The 23,025-nt window shown below is 40.2% G+C and overlaps 3 protein-coding genes across 3 annotated transcripts; 1 reads left to right on the top strand and 2 right to left on the bottom strand.

Moving 5' to 3' along the window:
• Positions 1-820: 820 nt before the first annotated feature.
• On the bottom strand, positions 821-5,197 carry LOC141911701 (uncharacterized). Its single transcript, XM_074802707.1, has 6 exons — positions 5,099-5,197; positions 3,552-3,839; positions 2,651-2,685; positions 2,334-2,465; positions 1,448-1,742; positions 821-1,118 (listed from the first exon to the last, which is right to left on the bottom strand). Exons 2-6 carry the CDS (start codon positions 3,639-3,641, stop codon positions 888-890), a joined length of 783 nt encoding a protein of 260 aa, XP_074658808.1. The 5' UTR covers positions 3,642-3,839; positions 5,099-5,197; the 3' UTR covers positions 821-887.
• A 101-nt stretch (positions 5,198-5,298) lies between these two features.
• Positions 5,299-19,046, top strand: LOC141911700 (cullin-2-like). Its single transcript, XM_074802706.1, has 19 exons — positions 5,299-5,438; positions 5,780-6,005; positions 6,968-7,070; positions 7,514-7,611; positions 8,274-8,462; positions 9,247-9,343; positions 9,834-9,944; positions 10,787-10,949; positions 12,893-13,017; positions 13,726-13,833; positions 13,924-13,986; positions 14,363-14,491; positions 15,012-15,248; positions 15,490-15,567; positions 15,689-15,755; positions 16,390-16,583; positions 17,122-17,223; positions 17,659-17,775; positions 18,040-19,046. The coding sequence occupies exons 2-19, from the start codon at positions 5,887-5,889 to the stop codon at positions 18,169-18,171; spliced, it is 2,232 nt and encodes a 743-aa protein (XP_074658807.1). The 5' UTR covers positions 5,299-5,438; positions 5,780-5,886; the 3' UTR covers positions 18,172-19,046.
• A 2,604-nt stretch (positions 19,047-21,650) lies between these two features.
• On the bottom strand, positions 21,651-22,859 carry LOC141912197 (5-hydroxytryptamine receptor 1D-like). The gene has a single exon (XM_074803411.1). It carries the CDS (start codon positions 22,857-22,859, stop codon positions 21,651-21,653), a length of 1,209 nt encoding a protein of 402 aa, XP_074659512.1.
• Between the last annotated feature and the right edge of the window lie 166 nt (positions 22,860-23,025).

Genomic DNA, 23,025 nt, shown 5'->3' with positions numbered 1-23,025 from the left:
ATTAAACATATATATTAATATTAATATCATACATTTCATAATTGTGATTAATTAAGATGCAAGTAATTTATCAATTTCACGTACTACTTCTAGTGTCACTTGTATCCGATAGATGGCGAACTGGTGTATTAGGTATTTTTAGAACTCGTTACAATGAACAAGAAAATATACGTTTACTATTCAACCATTGTATCCAGAGTGAAATTAAGAAAACTTTCATATTTGGCATCGAATTCTAGACTTTTTAAAACGGACAAATGGTTATAATGAGGTTCTGCATTAATTCCTTCCTGTAAGGTATTTCATTAAGTGCGACTACTCTCCGCTAGATGGCGAACTAGTACGACTGTTATTATTTTACTTAGTCGGTTTTTAATTTGGCAGCGATGAGAAATTCGACGAAACTTTCCACACATCTCATTAATTAACCGATAGTTTGTGGCCTACTAAACCCGTTCGGCTCTTACTTGAATAAATACAGCGGTACGTGTGGTGAAATAATCGATAACTCATATGTGTCGATCGATAATATAATCAGAATTCAAACACAGTTCACTCATTTTCAAGAACCCCCCTCCCCCCTGTGAAAATTACCCTAAATATGAGTGTGACTTCAACCCCCCTCTAAAAGACCCCTTCCCTCCCCAGTACTCTTTTCATCCCCCCACCCCCACCCGGTGATCTCCCCCCCACTTAAAACCACTTTCCCAGTGTCCTATTATAACCCAACCCCCTAGTGGTCCTTTAAACCCCCTCCCCTTACAGTGCCCCTTCATCCCCCTAAAATAACATTATCAACCAGTGCTCCCCCCTCCCCGTGCTCTTTTAACCCCCCCTTTAAAATTTCATCTGCTGCGTAGGTTTTTCATCTCGACGCGAAAGGCTGTTCAGCTCTCGTTCGTATCTCTACCGCTAGGTGGCGCTGGTGGTTCGACCAGACGGGTCGTGTCGGTATCGGCAGACAACGTATCACTCGCCGCGGTAACCTCGTCGCTCTGTTGGTTCATCGTATCGACGGTAGGTGGCGCCTCGGAGTACGCCGGCGGCAGCGCGACCGTCATGTACGGAGGCGGCATATCTTTTTCCATATCCTTGTAATTCTCGGGCTTCGTGTAAACCTGGAATACAAGCAGATCAAGATCATCGATTGCCAGAGGAGGAATCCTTGACTGCCAGAGGAGGAATCCTTGATTGCCAGAGGAGGAATCCTTGACTGCCAGAGGAGGAATCCTTGACTGCCAGAGGAGGAATCCTTGACTGCCAGATGAGGAATCCTTGATTGCCAGAGGAGGAATCCTTGACTGCCAGATGAGGAATCCTTGATTGCCAGAGGAGGAATCCTTGACTGCCAGAGGAGGAATCCTTGATTGCCAGAGGGAAATCCTTGACTGCCAGAGGAGGAACCCTTGAGTATCATTGTAAAAGAATATTAAAATTCTACACTTACCTCGCTGTAAGGTGGTGGAGACGGAATTCCTGAATTCGACAGATCCCGATTTGCAAACACCCCGGCAGTTGTAGTAATTTCGGGCGTCATTCCTCGGTTTGTAAACGCCCCGGCGGTATTGGCGTTGGCGCGGTTCAGCTCGGCTGGCGACGCGAACAATGCCGGGTACGATATCGGCAGCCCGCGGTGGTGAAGGTCATTGTCGTGGTAATGGCGTCCGCCGAACATGATTTGACGTTTCCTCCAGTAACCGCAACCTCCGAAACACGTCGACAACACGAACAATACTACAAACCTACAACATCATAACACAGCATATCATAGGGGGAATCATGGAAACGATTTGATGATGTCATAGGGGAATCGGGGAAACAATTTGATGATGTCATAGGGGGAATCGGGAAACAATTTGATGATGTCATAGGGGAATCATGGAAGCAATTTGATGATGTCATAGGGGGAATCATGGAAACGATTTGATGATGTCATAGGAGGAATTATGGAAGCGATTTGATGATGTCATAGTGGTAATCATGGAAACGATTTGATGATGTCATAGGGGGAATCATGGAAACGATTTGACGATGTCGTAGGGGGAATTATGGAAATGATTTGATGATGTCATAGGGGGAATTATGGAAATGATTTGATGATGTCATAGTGGTAATCATGGAAACGATTTGATGATGTCATAGGGGGAATCATGGAAACGATTTGACGATGTCATAGGGGGAATTATGGAAATGATTTGATGATGTCATAGGGGAAATTATGGAAATGATTTGATGATGTCATAGGGGAATCGGAGAAACAATTTGATGATGTCATAGGGGGAATCGGGAAACAATTTGATGATGTCATAGGGGGATTTATGTGTCATATTTACCAGAAGTACCACATGTTCCACATGTTCCACGAGTAAAATGCTCCTGTGAAATCCGACGATTGATGGGTATCTCCGGCCGCGGTCCGATCAGCGCAGCACACGTCCGCGCAGCATTTATACGGCGCGTGACAACTGTAAATAAAATACACCAAAATTGAATAGAATTAATTTTTGAAAATTTTGCGTCATTTTGAAAAATACAGTCTAGGTACTAGTTTTCCCACCAGATGGCACCTCTTCTGATTAGAAATACTCCTTTTTTAAATACTTTCTAGCGAAATTTCTATTTTTTTTTTCTTTTGAGAATCTCAACTTACTAGTGGCCGTACTCTGTACAGAATTCAGCGGCGCTCTGTAAAAGATATATAAAAAACATTACCTAACAGGTTCATTAGAGGAATTGCGTCAATCAGTCAAATCTCTCTTAAGCCATCATCTGATAAATAAGTTATTTAGAACTGATAAGGAAATTGTTGGTCCAACCAAAACAGGTTAATGGATAGGTTGAAACTGCCCTGCCAGCCCTGTAGTATCAATAGATGGGTGGTCCCTCGGCGGGGACTCGAATCCGCCGGCCTCGTAGGCCTAACTGCAACAATAGTATCGATATTGTGGAGGTGCGCGATGTCATCTGGTTCGAATCCCAGCCCAAGAGGAATAAGTCAGTAACCTGTATGTGGTTTAGTTTCACGATCGGATATTTTCACAAGCTCATCCGATTATAAAAAGCTTACCGCCAACGATTAGGTAACTAACTAAAAAGGGGAATGTGTTTAATGTCATTTGTGTTTATTGAACACTGCTTTTATTGAATGCCATTTGACTAAAGTCTTGTTTTGGCAATTTATTGATTGATAATTGCATGTCTAATCCAATTAGTATTAAAATGACAATGACATAACACAGCGCAATTTAATAAGTTCAAGTTCAAGGTTGGAAACAATGTAGATTTCGAAAATCAGGTTCAAGCATAACAACAACATTACATGTCAAACAAACTAAACTGTCAAAATTACAGGTAGGTAGCAAAAAATCGATTTTGACAGGTCACAGACACAGTTCGTTCGGTTTTTTTCAGCCATTATTCCCCAAATAACGGCTTGAGTTGTAGGGAACCCGTAACAACGACTGGTATCAGGGTATTCAGAAACAGTTCGTTCGGTACATCCCCTCAGAGAATCAGAAAGATGATTTTAAATAATTAAAAATTAGGCTTACCATCGGGATATTGCCAGTCATCAATACAAGAAACATTAGCACGAGAACCTTCTGTATGAATACAACAGCAGCAGACTGTATTCCCTTCATGCTGCTCTCTCTCTCTCGACCCGTTATTGAGAAAAAATACGACTAAAAATCTGTGTGTATGTGTGAAGAAAAATAAATCAACAACACCAGTTCCAAAATGTCATTCAATTCTCGACGATTCGCGAATCGAATTTCAATTCAATTCAAAACTGTATTTAGGTAAACATTCGAGGCGGGTTTGTTGAGCGGGCCCAATATCTGATAAAAACATAACGACAAAAACATCGATTAAAAGATCCATGTATTTGCGCCATATAGAATAGAATAGAATAGAATAAATCTTTATTGAGCCTAGCATTTAAGACTCGTACATCAGAAAAAAAACATAGAGACAATTCAATGCCGCCGGCCCGAGAAGCCCAACGAGGGCGAAGCGGGACGGACAGCAAAAATAAACACACTTCTGGATCCAAAACAGGACAAACATACACTACAGAAATACACAATCATAATGATACAATCATAAAACATCAATACAGACAAGGATGCTAGGGGGCAGCCGTCTGCCAAAGGCTAAATCTTTATAAAATGATGTCACTGATGTCGAATAAAGTTTGAATTTGAATTCGGACTACGGTCCCGGACTTGCATGGAGTCGGAGTCCCGTCGCGACTGTTACTGCGCGAAGTTGCTCGAGATTTCTGATAGAGATTTGGTCGAATTTTTGGTTTATCGACGATATTTCCAGTGTTTTTGGATGTTTTAGGGGCCGAGATGGCGTTGATTTAGATACCACTGCCCCCGAAACGATAAAAGAACGCCTAGATCGAAATAATCAATTCGTAAATTGTAGTTGATTCGACTGACGATCTCGGAAGGGTAAAATAAATAAAAGAAGGGTAAGGAATTTTGTTAGATCCATCACCACCAGGTTCACCCTGCAGCTGCTGTTGTTGCTGCTGCTGCCCATACCCGGCCTGATTTCATTTGTGTTCCTCTCAGGACTCGTCATCCACTTAATCAAACTATTATTACAGTATTATTTTGCCACATAGATTAATTGGGTCATCTCCTCAATTTCGAAGTGTTATCATCGTTGCAGGTTAAATCACAGGGGCTCGTTACGATAGCTGGGGGTCCAAAATCAAAGATTGGACCCAGTATCCTAGGTACCACCTATAAAAAAAGAAAAGGGAGCTAACATTTTGACATACTAGAATTGACCTTCTCATTTCAATCGCTCATAACTTCGTAACTCATCGACCGATTCGCTCGAAATTGGTTTCGTTTCATTCCTAAGAGGTTACTTTTTCGTTTGAGACCTTCCGCGACAAAATCGGATAAGAGACACCCGAGAAATCACGACTCAAATCCGAAAAAACGAGTCAAAATAGCCAAAGCCGGAATTACTAGGACGTCTCGGAGTAGTCGATTCCCGACGAAAAACGATGAGTTGACGCGGTTCCCGGACGTTAATCTTCACATATCATACATCGCTGGAAAGCTTATGAACTGACCTTATTGAAAAATGCGTTTAATTGATAATCCGTTCCGAAACCGGCGACAAGCGAGGTGATAATACGCACCGAACCGATAAATACGCACTTTAAGCGTCACTGAACCGCCATTGAGGGTGTGACGTCACGGGCTCTGAGGACTGATAAATTCGCGATACGTGATTGGTCGACTGAATATGTCAATTATCTAGCGTTGCATGCTGGGATTTCTCATGACGTCACGCAGTTAATGGCGGCCGGAATACACTTGGAAATCGTATTTATCGCATCAATCTGGATTATCAGCTCGCCAGTCGCGGGTATCGGAACGGATTATCAAATAAACGCGTCTGTCAATAAGGTCAGTTCATAAGCTTTCCAGCGATGTATGATATGTGAAGATTAACGTCCGGGAACCGCGTCAAATCATCATTTTTCGTCGGGAATTGAGCACTTCAAGCCGTCCTAGTAATTCCGGCTTTGGATATTTTGACCCGTTTTTTCGGATTTGAGTCGTGATTTCTCGGGCCTCTCCGGTCCGATTTCATCGGGGAAGGTCTCAAACGAAAAAGTCACCTCTTGGGAATGAAACGAATCTAATTTCGTGTAAATCGGTCGATCGGTTACGAAGTCATGAGGGGTTGAAATGAGAAGGTCAATTCTAGTATGTCAAAATGTTAGCTCCCTTTTCTTTTTTTATAGGTGGTACCTAGGATACTGGGTCAAATCTTTGATTTTGGACCCCCAGCTATCGTAACGAGCCCCTGTGGGTTAAATCCGTATTTCTGGTATCCGAATAAATTACGAAAATGTCGCTGAAACCTCGGCGTATGGACTTCGACGCCACCTGGGCGTTATTGCTGGAAACAGTTCGTGGAGTGATCACGTGCGATACCGTACCGAGGAAAGTGTGGAACGATCGATTCTCATATCCTTTTTAAGAAAAACAGATATACCAGCTGGGGCCTGTTCCATAGACAGGACTTAGACTAACGACCGGTCTAAGAGAAACTTAGTTCTATAGCCATTCTAACAACTTAAGACCAGGGGCCGGTTGCATAGTCATGACTTAGATTTAAGACCAGTCTAAGACCAACTTAGCTCTATAGCCAATCTAACAATTTAAGACCAGTCTTAAGATTTAAGACCACTTTTGGACTTAAGTCACGACTGTGCAACTGGGCCCAGGTCTTAAGGTTTAAGAACACTTTTCGTATTAAGTCTTGACTATGGAACCGGCCAGAGACGAGACAAATAATGCGTTTAGTTCACGTGGTTAGAACCATTCCAACTTGAAATAAGACCGGGCTTAAAACTATTTTCGGTCCAATTCCACGATTGAGACTTAAGTTAAGACGGGGCTAAACTCATCCAGTTCCCACCATAATGACTTAAGGTAAGACCGGACTAAGCTGATTTTAGTCCAGTTCCACCATTGAGACTGAAGATAAGACCAGGCTAAGCTGATTTTAGTCCAGTTCCACAGTTGAGACTTAAGATCAGACCGGGCTAAGCTGATTTTAGTCCAGTTCCACAGTTGAGACTTAAGATAAGACCGGGCTAAGCTGATTTTAGTCCAGTTCCACAGTTGAGACTTAAGACCAGGTTAACTGATTTTGGTCCAATACCACAATTTGAGATTTAGATAAGATTGGGCGAAGCTTATTTCCACAGGCCTATTTGCGTAGTCCTTAGCTAGCGTCATTTTAGTCCATTTCTGCAATAAACACTTAAGATGAAACCGGGCTCAGCTAATTGCTTGGTCCAGCTTCACAGTTTGAGACCAGGATGAACGAATTCTCGTGCAGTTTCGAAGTTGAAACTTAGGATGATAAGACCGAGTTAAGATCGTGGATTTAGTGTTTATTAAACCCTTAACTAAAGCTGCACTGATGTTTACGCGCTGTGCGTCGCGTACCCTGAGCCGCTCAGCGACCGTTTGTATCAGGAAACGAAAACCTTTCTCGAGAAACACGTGCGCTCTTTACACGAGGTAAACGTCCGGTACAAATTGGGAAACTTACGGATGAAAGATGATTTTCGTAAAAATTTGAAACGTGATAGAATTGCAAGTTTCTGAAATAGTTTTTGATCGAAATTACCGAGGGAAAAATGAAATGAAAAAAAGAGAAATGGATGTTTAATGAAATTTTAGAATTAGATTTGTAAGATTTTAGATTTAGATTTAGAGAATTAATTAGATATGATAAAAGTAGAACCCTTCAGATTTACTACCTTACATTGTCTTCTGGAAAAGATTAATTGCCTGTATTTTGTATAAGCTGCGAAGTTCTTAAGAGTTTTATTTAATGGTATTTCTGTAGACTGTGAGTTCCTCTGGTGAAGGACTTTTAGCTTAAAAGAATGATTTCTGGTATTTTGTGTAAGCTGCAAAGTTCTTTTAAAAGTTTTATTTAACATCGCTATTTTCTGTAGACTGTGAGTTCATCGGGTGAAGAAGGACTTTTAGCGTGTTACCACAAACACTGGCAGGATTACAGTAAAGGGGCTGATTACCTAGATCAGCTATACGGGTTAGTATCAATGACTACATTCTCATGATGTCATAGGTGGATTCGTAAAGGCACCCATACTTCCTAGAAAGGGCTAGTCTATAGATCAAATCACTAGGAGACAATTTGATGATGTCATAAGGGGATTTATAGAGGCGGACATCTTTTCTGGAGGTGTCTGTAGATCAAATCACTAGTAGACAATTTGATGATGTCATAGGGTGATTTATGGAGGCAGACATGTTTGCTAGAAGTGTCTATAGATCAAATTACTAGTAGGTATTATGATGGTGACATAAGGAGATTTATGGAGGCAGACATCTTTTCTAGAAATGTACTTCTAGAAGTGTCTATAGATCTAATCACTATCAGACAATTTGATGATGTCATAGGGGGATTTATGGAGGCAGGCATCTTTTCTAAAAGTGTCTGTGGATCAAATCACTGGTAGGTAATTTGATGATGTCATAGTGGGATATATAAAAGTAGATATCTTTTCTGGAGGTGTCTATAGATCAAATCACTAGTTGACAATTTGATGATGTCATAGGGGGATTTGTGAAGGTAGACATTTTTCTGGAGGTGTGCCCATAGTTCAAATCACTGGTAGGATGTTTGATGATGTCATTGGGGGATTTATGGAACTAATATTCAAATCGTAATTAATGCTAATTTATTCGCAGATATTTAAATACTCAGTTCATCAAGAAACAGAAGTATTCCGAGGCTCACTCGTTGTACGGTAATTTCGGTATCGAACTATCGGAACAGATGTTAGAAATCGGCGAACTGGCGCTCGACACGTGGAAACGTCTGATGATCACTCCTCTGAAAAATAATCTGCTGACTTTGTTACTCAATGGTATTAAAAGGTAAAAACACCAGATATTAGATATTTTATCAGCACACTTTCAGAAACTGATCATCTACACTTCACATTGTGTTCAGAACTTCACCTGAGATATTTCTAATTGAAAATGAACTACAAACACCAGATATTAGACATTTTATCAGCACACTTTCAAAAACTGATCGTCTACACTTCACATGTGTTCAGTGCTTCACCTGAGACGTTTCCAATTGAAAATGAACTACAAACACCAGATATTAGACATTTTATCAGCACACTTTCAAAAACTGATCATCCACACTTCACATTGTGTTCAGAACTTCACCTGAGATATTTCTAATTGAAAATGAACTAAAAACACCAGACATTAGACATTTCATCAGCACACTTTCAAAAACTGATCGTCCACACTTCACATGTGTTCAGTGCTTCATCTGAGACATTTTTAATTGAAAATCAGCTACAAACACCAGACGTTAGAAACTTTATCAGCACACTTTCAGAAAAACTGATCGTCCACACTTCACATGTGTTCAGTGCTTCATCTGAGACATTTTTAATTGAAAATCAGCTACAAACACCAGACGTTAGAAACTTTATCAGCACACTTTCAGAAAAACTGATCGTCCACACTTCACATGTGTTCAGTGCTTCATCTGAGACATTTTTAATTGAAAATCAGCTACAAACATTAGACATTAGAAACTTTATCAGCACACTTTCAGAAAAACTGATCATCCACACTTCATATATTATTTCAGTACTGGCAATTTCTAATTGAACGTATGTTGTGTTTGTAATTGCAGTGATCGTTGCGGTGGTTCAGTGAATCAATCCGTGCTTCACGGTGTCATCAACTCATTTGTAAATGTTGAAGAATACAAAAAGAAATACCCGCTTCAGGTAGGACGTAGATTGAACGTCAGAGAGGTTCGAGCTGCTCCTACAGTTGTAAGGGGCTTTCAAATTAACTATCTTTGAATCTAGAGGGTGTCTAGTACATATTTAGCTCCAGGGGCCGGTTGCACAGTCGTGACTTAAGTCCAAAAGTGGTCTTAAATCTTAAGACTGGTCTTAAATTGTTAGGTCGGCTTTAGAAATAAGTTGGTCTTAGACTGGTCTTAAGTCTTAACCGACCCCGGATTCTTGCAAATCAGAGAAAATCAGGGAATTCCGACTTTTCCTGAAAGTCGGGGAATTTGCATTTCTGGTGTCTTGTTGTTCTTGCTGGTGACGAGTGACACAAGGAACCTCTTGATAAGAAAGAAACAGCTCCCACCGACGATATCTTATAACTTGATCGGGGAATTTGAATTTTTGGTGTTCCTGGTGACGAGTGACACACGAAACTCAATTATTCAGAATCAATTTATTTCTGTTTTGTGTTTTGTAGTTATATGAAGAATTATTTGAAAGCGCATTTTTACGCGGTACTGGTGAATATTATCGAAGCGAAGCTAGTAAATTGTTGAACGAATTCAACTGCTCTGAATACATGGAAAAGGTACGTAATTTCAGTCAATACTCTGCTTCAGTCTTTGGCTCAATTCATCACAACATTTTGAGTATCTCGATGAAATTTTGATTAAATTTTGAGTATTTTAATACTATGTTGAGTGCTTCGATCATGTCAATAAGATTGTGAGTATTTTGATTATGTCTTGATATTTTTCAGCATTTGTTTATATTTTGATGATTTTTTGGATATTTCATCGTAGTTCAATGATATTTCTTCGATTAGTTTGATGATATTTTGAGTGAAATTATCGATAATTTTTAATGATATTTTTGGTGTCTTGATAATTATTTATTTAAGTATTTTAATGATATTTTGAGTATTTTAATGATTTCTACTATTTCGATGATGTTTTGAGTATTTCAAGTACTCCCATGATATTTCGAGTATTCAAATGATATTTCAAGTATTTCGAGTATTCAAATGATATTTTAAGTATTTCGAGAGTATTCAAATGACATTTCAAGTATTTCGAGAGTATTCAAATGATATTTCAAGTATTTCGAGTATTCAAATGATATTTCAAGTATTCAAATGATATTTTAAGTATTTCGAGTATTCAAATGATATTTCAAGTATTTCGAGTAATCAAATGATATTTTGAGTATTTCGAGAGTATTCAAATGATATTTTGAGTATTTCGAGAGTATTCAAATGATATTTTGAGTATTTCGAGAGTATTCAAATGATATTTCGAGTATATTGAGAGTATTCAAATGATATTTCAAGTATTTCGAGTATTCAAATGATATTCGAGAGTATTTAAATTATATTTTGAGTATTTCGACAGTATTCAAATGATATTCTCATGGACGTTATCTTTTTGTCAGGTGATACATCGTTTGTCGGACGAGAATTTCCGCAGTCGTAAATTCCTGCACCCGAGTTCGTACACGAAAGTGACGCGGGAATGCGAGTTACGAATGATCGCCGATCATCTGCCGTTTCTGCAGAGCGAATGTAAGGAGATGGTCGAAAAAGAGAAATTTAAAGGTGCGTGGAAATCGGGTTGAAATCTATATCGCATTTCGATAGTTAGTCTCGACTCCTAGTGTTCGGTACTCATGATATTTTGAGTATTTCGAGAGTATTCAAATGATATTCTCATGGACGTTATCTTATAAAGGTGCGTGGAAATCGGGTTGAAATCTATATCGCATTTCGATTGTTAGTCCTAGACTCCTAGTGTTCGGTACTCATGATATTTTGAGTATTTCGAGAGTATTCAAATGATATTCTCATGGACGTTATCTTATAAAGGTGCGTGGAAATCGGGTTGAAATCTATATCGCATTTCGATAGTTAGTCCTAGACTCCTAGTGTTCGGTACTCATGATATTTTGAGTATTTCGAGAGTATTCAAATGATATTCTCATGGACGTTATCTTATAAAGGTGCGTGGAAATCGGGTTGAAATCTATATCGCATTTCGATAGTTAGTCCTAGACTCCTAGTGTTCGGTACTCATGATATTTTGAGTATTTCGAGAGTATTCAAATGATATTCTCATGGACGTTATCTTATAAAGGTGCGTGGAAATCGGGTTGAAATCTATATCGCATTTCGATAGTTAGTCCTAGACTCCTAGTGTTCGGTACTCATGATATTTTGAGTATTTCGAGAGTATTCAAATGATATTCTCATGGACGTTATCTTATAAAGGTGCGTGGAAATCGGGTTGAAATCTATATCGCATTTCGATTGTTAGTCCTAGACTCCTAGTGTTCGGTACTCATGATATTTTGAGTATTTCGAGAGTATTCAAATGATATTCTCATGGACGTTATCTTATAAAGGTGCGTGGAAATCGGGTTGAAATCTATATCGCATTTCGATAGTTAGTCCTAGACTCCTAGTGTTCGGTACTCATGATATTTTGAGTATTTCGAGAGTATTCAAATGATATTCTCATGGACGTTATCTTATAAAGGTGCGTGGAAATCGGGTTGAAATCTATATCGCATTTCGATAGTTAGTCCTAGACTCCTAGTGTTCGGTACTCATGATATTTTGAGTATTTCGAGAGTATTCAAATGATATTCTCATGGACGTTATCTTATAAAGGTGCGTGGAAATCGGGTTGAAATCTATATCGCATTTCGATAGTTAGTCCTAGACTCCTAGTGTTCGGTACTCATGATATTTTGAGTATTTCGAGAGTATTCAAATGATATTCTCATGGACGTTATCTTATAAAGGTGCGTGGAAATCGGGTTGAAATCTATATCGCATTTCGATAGTTAGTCCTAGACTCCTAGTGTTCGGTACTCATGATATTTTGAGTATTTCGAGAGTATTCAAATGATATTCTCATGGACGTTATCTTATAAAGGTGCGTGGAAATCGGGTTGAAATCTATATCGCATTTCGATAGTTAGTCCTAGACTCCTAGTGTTCGGTACTCATGATATTTTGAGTATTTCGAGAGTATTCAAATGATATTCTCATGGACGTTATCTTATAAAGGTGCGTGGAAATCGGGTTGAAATCTATATCGCATTTCGATAGTTAGTCCTAGACTCCTAGCGGTTGGAGTGATCGATTCACAGTGTCGGCCATCTTGGAACTAGGTCCGAACTACAGCAACGACGCTCTGGTGCGCGGTTTGCTATTTCCGGACTGCAAATCCAACTTAACTAGCCTACCTGACATTCGGTTTCACTCAATTCATAAATAGTCGACTAACTCCGATAACCGAAGTTCGCCGAGGGCTTCTGTAATGATTCTTCACAGTTATCTGGTTAGTTTGTAGTTAAAATAGTAAAGGGAGAGAAGGTAGGGCTAGGCTGGGGCTGCAGTAGCTCAAAAGTTGGTTAAAGATAACCGGTGGATAAATAGCATAGTAACAATGAACTTTCAATTGTCACTACGTCAACTATCCACTGGTTAACTCCTGGATATTCACTCTTCTAAATGCGTTGTTATTCTATTTTCAGATTTATCTAATATGTACGAGCTGTTGAATCCGATCCCCGGCGGTTTAGTGATCCTCATCAAACAAACCGAATCCCACATCAAACAGACGGGATTCGACGCCATTAAAAATCTCTCCGGCGAAAACGTGAGTACGCGGCATCTATAACTGAGCAAAACTATATATACCCTTCAATACGGCATCGATATTCGGTCAGAACTCAACTTAAACCCTCTCTCAATCCTCGTGTTTGCTTCCATAAATCCCCTTATGACATCATCAGACTACCTACTAGTGGTTTCATCAAATAGACACTTATGGAAAGATGTCTCCCTCCATAAATCCCCCTATGAAACCATCTAATAGCCAACTAGTGATTTGATCTTTAGACACTTCCAGAAAAGATGTCCGCCTCAATAAGTCCCCCTATGACATCATCAAATTACCTACTAGTGATTTGATCCTTAGACACTTCCAGAAAAGATGTCTGCTTCCATAAATCCCCCTATGACATCATCAAATTACCTACTAGTGATTTGATCTTTAGACACTTCTAGAAAAGATGTCCGCCTCAATAAATCCCCCTATGACATCATCAAATTACCTACTAGTGATTTGATCCTTAGACACTTCCAGAAAAGATGTCCGCCTCAATAAATCCCCCTATGACATCATCAAATTACCTACTAGTGATTTGATCTTTAGACACTTCCAGAAAAGATATCCGCCTCAATAAATCCCCCTATGACATCATCAAATTACCTACCAGTGATTTGATCTTTAGACACTTCCAGAAAAGATGTCCGCCTCCCATAGATCTGTATACGACCAATGAATGCCGGTATATTTTTTCAGGTGCCTTCACAATTTGTTGAGAATCTTCTCGAGGTCCACGGTAAATTCAAACAGTTGATATGTGATGTGTTTAATACGGATCAACAGTTTATCGGAGCCCTCGATCGGGTAAGTGGCCGGACAGTGAACGGCGAGCTGTCATCGAGAAATATGATTTATTTAATTAATCAACGTAATAATTATCTGTTTTAATTCAAGGCGTGTTCGTCGGTGATAAATCATAAAAGCAACCCGAAAATCATGTGTAAATCTCCTGAACTGGTGAGTTTGAGTCGTACGGGACTCTTGAGCCGATCGACGAAGTCAATTTTATATCCGAGCGCCGCGGTTGTGAGAGTGATACTTTCGAGTCTATCGTTGACGTCAAACTCGCTTCTGTATCCCGAATTTCGCAAAATTTGCGAATTAATTCGGATTTTTGAGTTAAAATGATCGAAAGTGCGTAACTCATTTTAACTCGATTAGCATACAGATGAGTTACGTATTATCGAATAGTTGAACTCCGGAATCAAATTTAACTCAATATCTATAGTTTCGCATAGTGTCGGTTAACACTTAGAAATTAGTTCGTTTTCAATGTTTTAAACATAGTTTTGGAAACTGATCGCTCGCTGACTTTAGTTCGATTCCGTTTCAGCTTGCTAAATATTGTGATACGCTCCTGAAGAAAAGTGCCAAAGGGATGAGTGAGTCGGAGATAGACGATAAATTAAACAGTTCGATAACCGTCTTCAAATACCTCGACGATAAAGATATATACCAGCGGGTAAGTATCACGTCCACCTCCGTACTATCCCCCTATGACATCATCAGATTACCCACTAGCGATTTGATCTATAGTCACTACAAGAAAAGATGTCTCGCCTCCATAAATCCCCCTATGACATCATCAGATTACCCACTAGTGATTTGATGAATAGACACTAAGAAAAAAGATGTCTGCCTCCATGAATCCCCCTATGACATCATCAAATTACCGACTAGTGATTTGATGTATAGATGCTTCTTGGAAAGATGTCTGTCTCCATAAACCATCATCAAATTAACTCCTTGTGATTTGATCTATAGACACTTCTAAAAAAGATGTCCGCCTCTATAAATCCCCCTATGACATCATCAAATTACCTCCTTGTGATTTGATCTATAGACACTTCTTGAAAAGACGTCTGCCTTAAATTAGCCCACATGTCATCATCAAATCTCCTTAAATTGCGACGTGTAAATTCCAGAATGGCTGTCTGTATAAATCCCCCTATGACATCATCATGTTTGTTTTGTAAATGCAGTTCTACGCTCGTATGTTGGCTCGTCGACTGATTTACGGTCAGTCGATGTCGATGGACGCCGAGGAGGCGATGATTAACCGGTTGAAGCAGGCGTGCGGCTACGAGTTCACTAATAAACTACATCGTATGTTCACCGATATGAACATCAGCTCCGACCTGAATAACAAATTCAACGAATACCTGAAGAAAGATAGCGGCCGCGATTTAGGCGTCAACTTCTCAATTCTAGTCCTTCAAGTGAGTTGTCGTCGGCCATATTGGTTTTCGAAATTTTTGAAAAAATTTTCGGCGCGAAATCTGCCTCTGAGAATCGTTCTTCGTCTGACGAATTATCCAAAGAATTTTAGATTACAGTTATTTATTGATAGAAAAAAAAAATCGTTACTTTTAGAAGAAATTTCGAATAATTTTATTTTGTTTTCTTTTTTGAGAAAAAAATTTATAATTTCTTTTTCGTAAATTTTGTTGGTTTTTCTAGGCCGGTGCTTGGCCAATCGGACAAAGCAATCTACCGACATTTTCAATACCTCAGGAATTAGAAAAAAGCGTCAACAAGGTAAACACACTCCTTCCCTGCTGCCCTCCTCACGGCATTTTCGAATATACCGCCAATATTTAGACAACTATCGGTATTCAAATATTTTGATGAATCAATAAATTGCGCAATCTATTTTCAGTTTGAGTTGTTTTATCAAACGAATTTTAGCGGCAGAAAACTGACTTGGATGCATAGTTTCTGTAACGGTAAGACAAACTCCCCTCAAATAAAATCTTTAAAAAAAAATCTTCAGAATTCGGTTATTTTCTTTATTTATCATCAAAATTGATAATTTCATATCCAATATTCCGCCCAGGATTGATTGCATTTTGTTTCAAAAATCTGTTACAATTCATGTTAGGCTTAACCCTTTCAGTGTAGACTAACTAATACCCGAAGTGATGGAGATGATTTTAAAATTTCGACAAATTCCACCCTAGTGCGGTGTATAACAGGGCATACCCCTATAGTGCGTCTACACCGCGGTGCGGTGTATCATAAGTTACTAATATTTTACTATGTTTGACAGGTGCTGTGTGATGTATAAAGGGTATCCCGCAATAGTGCGTCTACACCCTGGTGCGGTGTATCATTAGTTCCTAACATTTCACTATATTTGACAAGCTCTACCACCTTTCACTAGGGATAAAAACTAAATTCTAATTACGGTACATTGATACACCGCGATGTGGTGTACCAGCAAAGTACATCATTGATTTATACACCGCATCGTGGTGTAGACACATTGAAAGGGTTTAACTCCAATGTTCACAAGTTAATAGAGATGATAATTACTATCATTATCATAATTATTGATCGGTTGTCGTTTTTTCGTTGCAGCCGAACTGAAAATGAACCACCTGAAAAAACCGTACTTCGTAACAATGGGAACGTTTCACATGGCGATACTATTACTGTTCAATAACGCCGATAGTCTTTCAAACTCCGACATACGAAAACACACGTCTCTACCGGAGAAAGAGCTCGCCAAACAGCTACAAGCACTCGTAGAGACGAAAATCATTTTAACAGACGTAAGTTCATCTGTTTCTCTAGTGGGTGGCTCCAAGAATATCTGATCGTTGAGTCATACATTCCTGTAGTGGGTCGCTCCGAGAATATCCAATCAGTAAGTCATCCATTCCTGTAGCGGATGGCTCTGAGAATATCCTATCACGAAATCATACTGCAATCCCTATCTTAAGTGGGTGGCTCCAAGATCATTATATCCAAATCATTAATCCATCCATTTCTCTAGTGGGTGGCTCCAAGAATATCTGATTGTTGAGTCATACATTCCTGTAGTGGGTCGCTCCAAGAATATCCAATCAAAATCATACGGCAATCCCTTTCTTTAGTGGGTGGCTCCGAGAATATCCAATCATAGTCATCCATTTCTCTAGTGGGTGGCTCCATCAATATCGAATACATCCAAATCAAAGAGCCTTTGCTTTCTCTGTCCATCTATGTAATTTTCAGAAGGACTTCAGCCGTACTTGAAACAGTTGTCATACTTCGGGAGCGTTTGAAAGTCATGAAGCCAATTTTAGGCGTTATGTATTTTATTTTTAGGGAGTCACGAATGAGAACAGTATATTTAGGTTAAACATGCAGTACGCAAATAAACGAACAAAATTCAAGATCACAGTCGCAGTACAGAAGGAATCAGTTCAGGTACAAAGAGCCATGATGACCCAGTTCCACATTCCAGGACCTAGTTCCACGGTTCAGGACCCAGTTCCACGGTTCAGGACCCAGTTCCACGTTCCAGAATCTAGTTCAACAGTTCAGGACCCAGTTCCACGTTCCAGAACCTAGTTCGACAGTTCAGAACCTAGTTCCACAGTCGAGGACTCAGTGGATTCGTTTTTAATTTGTTTGGAATGAAACGGGGTCTTGGATTCTCTCCTGAGGCAGTTTTGAAAATTTGGCCTCTGAGCAATTTCTGTTGATACAACAAATTTGATATAAATGTTGTATATTGTAATAGTTCTAAGTGTAATGTTTCTACTTAACCTTTTGAATTAAAAGTTAAATGATTCGAGCAGTGGATGTATTGTGATCCCCTTGTATCAGGCTGATTTGATGTTTTTTTGTTTGCATTTAAAGGATGTCGAACAGACTCACCACGCCGTCGACGAGGATCGTAAGCTATATTTACAAGCGGCTATCGTACGAATCATGAAAGCTCGAAAACAACTGAAACACATGTTACTGGTACAAGAGGTAAGAGATCGAGGAGGGGCTTACGACGCATCCTTGAGGGATTTTAGAAAATTCATCATTTCTTGTTTTATGGGGCGAAAAGAGGGATGTGTTGAAAATACACGCATGAGGCAGCGAGGGGTTGTGTTAAACATCGGCAGAATTTAAAGTCTCATCCAAATGAGACAGGAGTTGAAAATACGTATTTTATGCATTGCCCCTTGAATAAAAAGGATTATTGATGGAATATGCTAATTTCTAATTGTTGATTTGCATATTTTTCAGGTGATCAGCCAATCAACGGCGAGATTCGCACCTAGTATTAGTTTAATTAAAAAGTGTATAGAATCGTTAATAGACAAACAATACATAGAACGGACACCTAGTTCACCGGATGAATATAGCTATATAGCGTAGTACGGACTCTAATCGGATCGGTATGGCTATTTAGCGTAGTAAGGACTCACAGTCGGATGAGAATTGCTAAACGGCGTTTTTTAAGGATTCGGAATTCGGAAGAGTGTAGCTGCGTAGCGTAGTGCGGACTGATAATTGGATTACCCGATCGGCGACTCACTCGTTGAGTATGGCTAAGTCGCGTATTAGGACTCGCGGCCGGTTGGGCGATGGAGTACGCGAAAGATGAGTTTAGTTGGCACCACGTAGGACCTGTCACCGTAAAACTCTCAATAGACTGAATTCACCGGTAGTTCATTACATCCCCCTATGACATCATCAGATTGTCCTCTACTGATTCAATCTATATATATGTATAGACCCTTCTTCCTGAAAAGATGGCTGCCTTCATCAATCCCTTTAAGACATCATCAAATAACAAACTCCTAACAATTCAAAGTTATTACGGCTTTCTCCATTAATCCCCCTATGACATCATCTTATTACCTACTAGTGATTCAACTACATATCCTTCTTGTTGAAAATATGTCTGCCTCCATAAATCCCCCTATGACATCAAATTACAGCGAGTGATTCGATCTCTAGACTACTGGCATATCCCCCTTTGACTTCATCAAATTATTGCGTCGTTTGATTGGTTTACACTTCTAGAAACCGAAGCAATTTTTCCGACCTATGCCGCCCTTAGATATTTAGTGATGTCATAAGAGGATTTCTAGAAGGGGGCCATCTTTCCACAGAGGGGACTAAAGGCTTACAGCTAGAGACGTTGGGTCGAAGAACATGAACAATTTTCGCTTCCATATTAATTTGATTCAATTGAAGCCTTGTTTTCTGTGATACTGAGACTAAGATTTGTGCTACGGGGAAAATAACCCAGATTTTGTTATATATAACAATGTATCGAGACTCCAAACCGAACACTCCTTCAAACTTATGTGGCAGACATTCTGGTGTGTGTTTGTGTGTAGAGCTTTCATTTTCAATGAAAAATGTCTCTGACGAAGCACTTGTGAATTATGGACGATCGGTTTTTGACGATAATGAATGTTCGCGTTTTTGCCGACAGGGGGCAGGCTGTGTATTGATAGCTGTCAATCGAAAGACTTCGTATTCTAAGTAGTGATGATAAGATGAAGACTCGTTTTGAAAAAGTAATTTATTTCACATGAGAAATAGATAGTTTATGATTTACAGAATATCACGGTAATGACTATTACTTCAAGAGAAAGCTTCATGGCTTCTGTAAGGAGTAAAATTGATTGATTGATTGATTGATTGATTGATTGATTGATTGATTGATTGATGTCTGTTTTTGTTTATGCTGCTTGAGGGATGGTCTCTCTCGTCACGTGATTGACTTAAAAAAAACTCAATGTAAAATTTATTGAAAAAAAAAGAATTAACGTAAAAAAAACCGCTCACAATAAAAAATTCTAAATCTATGAAATTGTTTTTGTTTTTTTGTATTTTTCAAGCGTTTTAACTCCTTCTTTCGAACGTGGAAACTTCTTTAGTTATTAATTCGAAGTCTTATCGAATCACGAGGATCGCAACAGTCGAGGTAACTACTAGGCATATTTTGTTACCTTAATCGATTGTAAAATTGAAGCTCGACGTGTTCTATGTAATGGTGATGAATTTCAAGATCATTGGTTTCTTTATATGTTCACCAGGGGGCGTTGAAATTTGATTGTTGAACATGTCGAGCCACTTCCCTCGGCAGAAGTACGTACGTATCTTACACTAGTGAACGTTTAGTACTATCTGTTGAAACGTTTTACTGACACGACATCAGGTCAACAACACGGCTACTCAACTGATCTTATCGCTAGTATATGATATCGATTAATCTTTATCCATAAAACGTGCGTTACTACCCAAGGGGAATCTAAACACTATACCTACACGGCATAAGCTATAAATGTGTCTATGCCAGCGAGCTTTGTATCATTGGCTCCTTCAGTCTTTCGACCATGGATAAACAGCGCCGCAGAGAGTTCAGTTTAAATCCTAGCGTGTCTCTGAGCTCGCCTCAGAGTGGCTTTAGCACAAAAGTCCTGTTCAAAGTTTTTAAGTCCCAGCGTGACTTGACGTCTCCACTGTGACCTGTCTGCCGCTGAAGCCTCCCACGTTTCCTGATTTATGGAGCATGCCTTCATGTCTCTCTTGCATGTATCCTTGAAGCGTAGATGTGGGCGGCCTTTTGACCTCTTTCCACTTGCGAGTTCCCCATATAGAAGATATGGAGCTATGGATCGAGCTTAGTATATACACTTTCATTGTGAACCACGAGCAAGATAGCTATGAACCAAATGGTATATGGTTAGAAACGCACACGTAACTGATCGCTGTTGATTCTAAGCCTCACCCGTTGATTTTACTGAATAACCACCCAACTCCTCAAAAACTGTTCTAAAACCTGATACAAGTAGTTCTGAATAATCAGTGGGAACTGCCGTGACTAATATTTGAAAACATATAATCGCAAAATTAAACATAGTTTGCTTGTCTTTAGTTGTAGACATCAGGACTCACACAAACTAACTCCTATCGGCATATTTGAGAGACATTAATTTATTATTGATGAGCACTGACTAGAGCTAATTACTATGAATACATGAGACCCCCGTTTCGGCCTCGTGGACCCTTCCCTGAGTAAGCCTCTCACAAAGTGCTCGTATAGAATAAAATCGAATAAATTCGAAAGATGCGAAAGATGGTTGTAGGAATTCCACCCGAAATGTGAGGAAAAAAAACAATGTTGAGACGAGAAGATACACAATATACGTGTAAGATGATAACGACAGAAATCCCAAATAATATATTGTATATATATGTTTAAACGTTTTACCGATACGACATCAGGTCAACTGATCTTATCGCTTGTATATGCGATATCGATTAGTCTTTATCCGATTAATCTAATCAGCAACATAAACAAATAATATAATATATTATATAACGATAATCTCCTGTTTTCAGTACGCCTGATGATGGCCATCCTCCCACGGCAGGGATTCGAACCCGATGGCATCGCTGCACTCAGCCACGGCACGAACCCCTGCCACACTAGACCGGGTGCGCAGGTACATGCGCAGCTTTGTCGCGCGAAAACTGGCGGCACCAATCAGATTGCTCGTTGTATAATCACTGAAGAAAATTTCAAGGAAGAAGTATGAACAGGAAAACCCGGCTAAAATAAAACGGGATTTCTGATTGGATGATAATGATATCATCTAAGCTGCGCGTGTAGCTGCGCACTCGGTATAGTGTGGCAGGGTTTCGTGCCGTGGCAATCTCGATGCGATCAGGTTCGAATCCCTGCCGGGGGAGGATGGATGGCTAATAGTCTTGCCCGAAACATTGCGCAAATAAGTTTTTCCTTTTGGCTGAGTTTATTGTGTGAAGTCTGTCGTTACAATATTCAGTTGTTTTGATATTCCATTGGGTTTCAATGAACACACGCGTCATAATCTTTAATTGCGAAAACGATTTTTCAGTTTCTCGAGGGCGGTTTTGAAATCTCGACTAAAGATGGCGTAAATGAACGGATTCAATAAACTGTTGACGTAACCGAACCAGACGAACGTGTCGAACATCGCGGGGGGTAAAGTAGCAGCGCATGACGCGCAGAACGTGATTATGATCATGCACAGAAAATACGGCACCCAACAAGTCGTAAAAACTGCGATTATAACTCCCAGTAGAATAGTCGCACGACGAGTTCTCTCGTGACTTGCCTTTTTCACTACTACAACGTCCCCTGGTGGGTTTTTATTCATAACGCCCCCTAGTGGTGCGCTGTTGCGTAAGTTAACCGCGCCCCCTGGTGGTTTGTTTAATGCCACACTACCAGCGACGGCCGTGTTTGGTACATGCGCTCTTTCCACGCGCTTATCGATCGGTTGGTTTACGTCGGCATCGTTAGACGGCGCTGCACCTATTTGTCGGGATTGGTATTCGGACTGTGACCCGGACGTGGTGGCGTTCGGGATGACCTTGCGACGGCGCAGGGTCAAGCGAGTTATGGCTATCCTCCAGATGCGCGCGTACAAAACGAGAACGATAATCTCCGGTATGAAAAAAACCCCGACAGAAGCGAACAGAATGTAACCTTCATCTTGACTGAGAATGCACGTGGTCGGGTCGTTAAACTCGGTACCCGCGTACCAGTCAAACACATGTGGCGCCACCGCGATAATAACGGATGTAAACCACACTAAAAACAGCATCGCGCCGCAAACCCTCTTCCGGTAAAAACACCTATCGGCGTAGTTCGTATAAATCACGGGATACGCGATCGTGAAGTATCGATCGATCGCTATGGCGACGATATTCAAAATGGACGCCGAGCAGCCGGCAACGTCTGCGGCGACCCAGAACTTACAGGCCGGTACTCCGAGAATCCAAACGTGATCGCAGATTTGGTGCAGCGTACTAAACGGTAACACGACCGTCGATACCAGCAGGTCCGCCGTCGCTAACGACGCGATCATGACGTTCGACATTGTTCTCATCTCCTTGACGACGACGGTGATTACCAAGACGACCGTATTGCCGACGATCGTCGCTATGGTAATCAAAGCGAGCACGACCCCGATCAGAATTGATACCCACGTGACCGAGCAGATTCTCGCCTGCTCAGTGAGGTTTACGCGGGGGGTAATAATAGAACTGTTCTCCATTTCATCAGTTCAAATTCCCCTGGAAAATAACGTAGAAACATTACAAAATATATGGTTATAAAAAAAGACTTATTCCGTGGCAGAGTCTCACGATGTCATCAGGTTCGAATCCCTGCCGAGGGAGGAACGTGGCAGTCTCAGGATATCATTAGGTTCGAATCCCTGC

Source organism: Tubulanus polymorphus, chromosome 10 (assembly GCF_964204645.1).
Source record: "Tubulanus polymorphus chromosome 10, tnTubPoly1.2, whole genome shotgun sequence".
NCBI classification, from domain to species: domain Eukaryota; kingdom Metazoa; phylum Nemertea; class Palaeonemertea; order Tubulaniformes; family Tubulanidae; genus Tubulanus; species Tubulanus polymorphus.
This window is presented reverse-complemented; position numbering and strand designations above follow the sequence as displayed.

Excerpts from the sequence above, each read along its gene's own strand:
- LOC141911701 (XM_074802707.1), bottom strand. The coding sequence starts at position 3,641 with ATGAAGGGAATACAGTCTGCTGCTGTTGTATTCATACAGAAGGTTCTC. Across the intron at positions 2,466-2,650 it reads TGTACAGAGTACGGCCACTA|TTGTCACGCGCCGTATAAAT; the intron begins GTAAGTTGAGAT and ends TTTTATTTACAG. Across the intron at positions 1,743-2,333 it reads TGGAACATGTGGTACTTCTG|GTTTGTAGTATTGTTCGTGT; the intron begins GTAAATATGACA and ends ATGATGTTGTAG.
- LOC141911700 (XM_074802706.1), top strand. The coding sequence starts at position 5,887 with ATGTCGCTGAAACCTCGGCGTATGGACTTCGACGCCACCTGGGCGTTA. Across the intron at positions 13,018-13,725 it reads AAAATCTCTCCGGCGAAAAC|GTGCCTTCACAATTTGTTGA; the intron begins GTGAGTACGCGG and ends ATATTTTTTCAG. Across the intron at positions 15,249-15,489 it reads TCTCAATTCTAGTCCTTCAA|GCCGGTGCTTGGCCAATCGG; the intron begins GTGAGTTGTCGT and ends TGGTTTTTCTAG.
- LOC141912197 (XM_074803411.1), bottom strand. The coding sequence starts at position 22,859 with ATGGAGAACAGTTCTATTATTACCCCCCGCGTAAACCTCACTGAGCAG.